General features: G+C 37.2%; 1 protein-coding gene across 1 annotated transcript in view; it reads left to right on the top strand.

Annotated features, from left to right (window-relative positions):
- The window catches only part of ppih (peptidylprolyl isomerase H (cyclophilin H)), a 14,605-nt gene extending 11,887 nt beyond the window's left edge, over positions 1 to 2,718 (top strand). Inside the window, exons 6-9 of the mRNA XM_032521740.1 lie at positions 1 to 92; positions 1,596 to 1,683; positions 1,789 to 1,829; positions 2,303 to 2,718. Coding sequence (XP_032377631.1) covers positions 1 to 92; positions 1,596 to 1,683; positions 1,789 to 1,829; positions 2,303 to 2,371 — 290 coding nt within the window. The 3' untranslated portion in view covers positions 2,372 to 2,718. The remainder of the gene's footprint in view (positions 93 to 1,595; positions 1,684 to 1,788; positions 1,830 to 2,302) is intronic.
- The last annotated feature ends 691 nt before the right edge of the window (positions 2,719 to 3,409 follow it).

Raw genomic sequence — 3,409 nt, 5'->3', positions numbered from 1 at the left:
GGGATGGAACTGGGATCTGCAGCATCTACAGAGGTCCATTTGCAGATGAAAACTTCAAAATGAAGCACAGTGCGCCTGGTCTTCTGGCCATGGTATGTATGTATGTATGTAAATCAATGCTTAGATCAGGAAAGGGTCTCTGTTCTTTAACTTCATTCAGATGTCAAACATTTTTTTTATACCCTATATTGTACTATATAAAATAAGTTAATTGATGGGGTGAAAGATATTGTTATATAGAGTATTTCACACTGTTCCTTAAGGTCTTCTAATATGGTATGTAACATTGTTTGGGCTGAAAATTGTCCTGGTGCTGTTATTTTGGTCCTGATGCTACCCTGTTATTTGGGCCTGGGTGGAAACAAGAGGTTTTTCTGCCTTTATATGGTTTGCTTATGAATATTTAGGTAAGCTACGCGCTGATTGGTGGAGCGAAGCCCATACATACATACATACATACATACATACATATATACATACATACATAGTGTACATATACATGTGTATAATGACAATAAAGGCATTCTATTCTATTCTATTCTATAGGACGTACACAGTTGAGATGAGACAGTGGGTCGCATATTTCAGACGCTGCAATGTTATACATTGTTAGTTTGATATTTCATTACTGAATTCACTTCTGAGACTATTTTATGTAAGAAATCAACTATGTAATATGTGCCATTTTATGAAAATTGATGGTTAATTGTAAATTTGGTAAAAAGGTGTAGAACTTCAGGAGTTCCACACACTCAAACAAGACAGCTGCAGCCTGATGGGCTTCATACCCAGCGCAAATTTACCGTTTCTGAGTTACTGGACTACCAGATGCCGCTGCCCTGACTGAGCGGGTGCTGTGGTTGGCGGCCCGCTCCGTGACGGCAGCAGGTCACGGAGCTGCATCGCCACCTGGCACGTCCATTTACAGACCCTGGGTACCCTTTTGACATAAGTATACAGTACAGTATATTTACAGTTTGAATTTTGTCACGGCATGTATATTACAGCTACCCTAAGGTCTTACAAAGATAACACATTTGTCTGATTTCAATTTAAGGCATTTTTTTTAATTTGAGGTGTCTCGTTACGAGGAGGCTAGCTAGCTGTCATTGGTCCATCCAGCTCACCGCAGACTCTATCAATGAGACTCGCAGACAAGAGGCATTTATGTCATTGATCGTTTGTTTAAATAACTCAAGACATATCCATTATAAGATTAACTACAATCTGTGGTAAGAGATTGCGGGTGTAGCAAACTCTCTGACCGCGTTCTCAATCACACACACCAGCCATTTAGCAGGAAGAGGGGAGGGAGAGGAGCGAGCAGCAGGCCCTGGAGCTGCCCGTTTTCAGAGGCAGTTTCAAATTGTGAGATTTGCAGCGGAAAGAGGTGTCAATGGGATTTTTAGGTTGTATGTATGTCCTCTTTACCCACCAAATTGTTGTTATTCAACTATGACAAGGTGAAATCGGTTTTGCATTCTATCACCCCTTTAAGATTTGATTAATCCACTCAAAGTGGATTGACCCTAACCAATATAGATAACAGATTTTTAAAACTGCCATTCCTTCTTAATAATGTTTGTCTTACTCAGGCAAACAGCGGGCCAGGGACAAATGGTTGTCAGTTTTTCATCACCTGTGTTAAATGTGACTGGTTAGATGGAAAGCATGTTGTTTTTGGTAAGTAAGGCTATGATATTTATTGTGCATTCACATTTCATTTAGAGTGCTAGTTAAATTTGTCTGTGTGCCAGAGTTAAACTGTCTTGTTAACTACTGTTTCAGGAAAAGTGGTCGATGGTTTGCTGATCATGAGAAAAATTGAGGTAAAAACCTATTGTAATATTAATATTTCAGTGTCAATGGCTAGAATTGTGACAGACCATAGATATTGATGAAAATAAGATGTCACTCACCACTGGGTGAAGAACAATTATCCCACATGTGACTTTGTGTACTGACTTGTAACTTCCCCAAATTATTTTCACTCATTTCTCAAATCAATTTTTAAAGAGAACTACGTACGTATTTTACAATATTTGTTAAATGCTTATTTTTCCTTTTTTAACGTTCACTGTCCCGAACATTTTCATCTCCACAGTTTAACGTTAAAATGTTTCAAACTTCAGACAAAAATATTTCAAAGCCGGCATTCAGCCTGTGACTGAAACCCAATCATCGACACTTGCAGTACATTAACAAGTAATCAGACTATGGATTTTGTTACATAAATCCATGAGGATCATTTAATTGAGTGTAATGTTTACATGACTACATTTGTGCTCCTTCCTGTCAACAGAATGTTCCTACTGGACCCAACAACAAGCCCAAGCTCCCCATCCTCATTGCACAGTGTGGAGAGATGTAATCCATCATTCTCACAACACCAATGGAGAACTATTCAACCTCTGTATACATGAAGCGGTGTCTGATATTCACTTGATATTTTTTTTTCTTGTATGGATGCCTTCTTCTATAATGCCCATTAAAAGGCATTATAAAGTTCAGTTGTACATCATTTTGGTTTGTTTTCAAATTAATTTAGTAAAACCTAATGTTCAACACTGTTGTTGATTTTCCGAGTCCAAATGGAGACAATTTGTGTATCCTGTAATAGACAAATGAGAAACTGTGACTTTTTGAAGCCTGAAGAAAGAATTGCTTGTCATGTGAAATATTCCCATTCTTATTTCAGACAATAAATTGTTTTACATTTTTATAAACCTTTTGGAGGAGATCTTTTTTGTTTGGAAAAAAAAAAACCGTTTACATTTGTAAATGGCATCAGACATTTAATCATTGTGTTGTTATAGTTCCAATATTAAGTAAGAAGTAGTAAAACTTTAATATACTATTTAACGTATGAATGTGTAATTAGTTTTGACTTTAAGTTCTCAACTTCCCAAAAATATGTATGTATTATACGAAGACAAACTACAAGTGAGTTACAAAAATATGTGGTTTGTCAGACCAATTTTATTTTCATATTTTAATCTATAATTTTATCCATTTAATGCATATTTAAAAAAAACTATAGTTGCATTTCAGTGTTTTGAAATCGCTCTGATTTCAACTCTGCATTTAATACTTGATACCAAGTGTAAAATGGCAGCGTTTATGAGCTTATTTCCCCCTATTCATGTTTGTTGAGTTGTGCAAAGATGTAAATTTGGACGTAATTCTGGGTAATACAATCAACTCCATTGCCATGAAGCAAAGGAGGGGGACACTATGGTGAAAGGCACAAACCCAAGTGCCAAGCAATCCTCTGCTGAACTTATGGCAACCTCTTCTTATCCCAGCCATCCATACAAATCCAAACCATCAGCCCCCCTCCCCCATCCACACTCTACCTCTTCGGCCTTGGACCTCGTTCCCTTGGCACAAAATGTTTTTTTTCTTCGGG

The sequence above is a fragment of the Etheostoma spectabile genome, chromosome 7 (assembly GCF_008692095.1).
Source record: "Etheostoma spectabile isolate EspeVRDwgs_2016 chromosome 7, UIUC_Espe_1.0, whole genome shotgun sequence".
Lineage (NCBI taxonomy): Eukaryota > Metazoa > Chordata > Actinopteri > Perciformes > Percidae > Etheostoma > Etheostoma spectabile.
The sequence above is the reverse complement of the archived record's forward strand: the minus strand, read 5'-3'. Positions and strand labels throughout refer to the sequence as shown.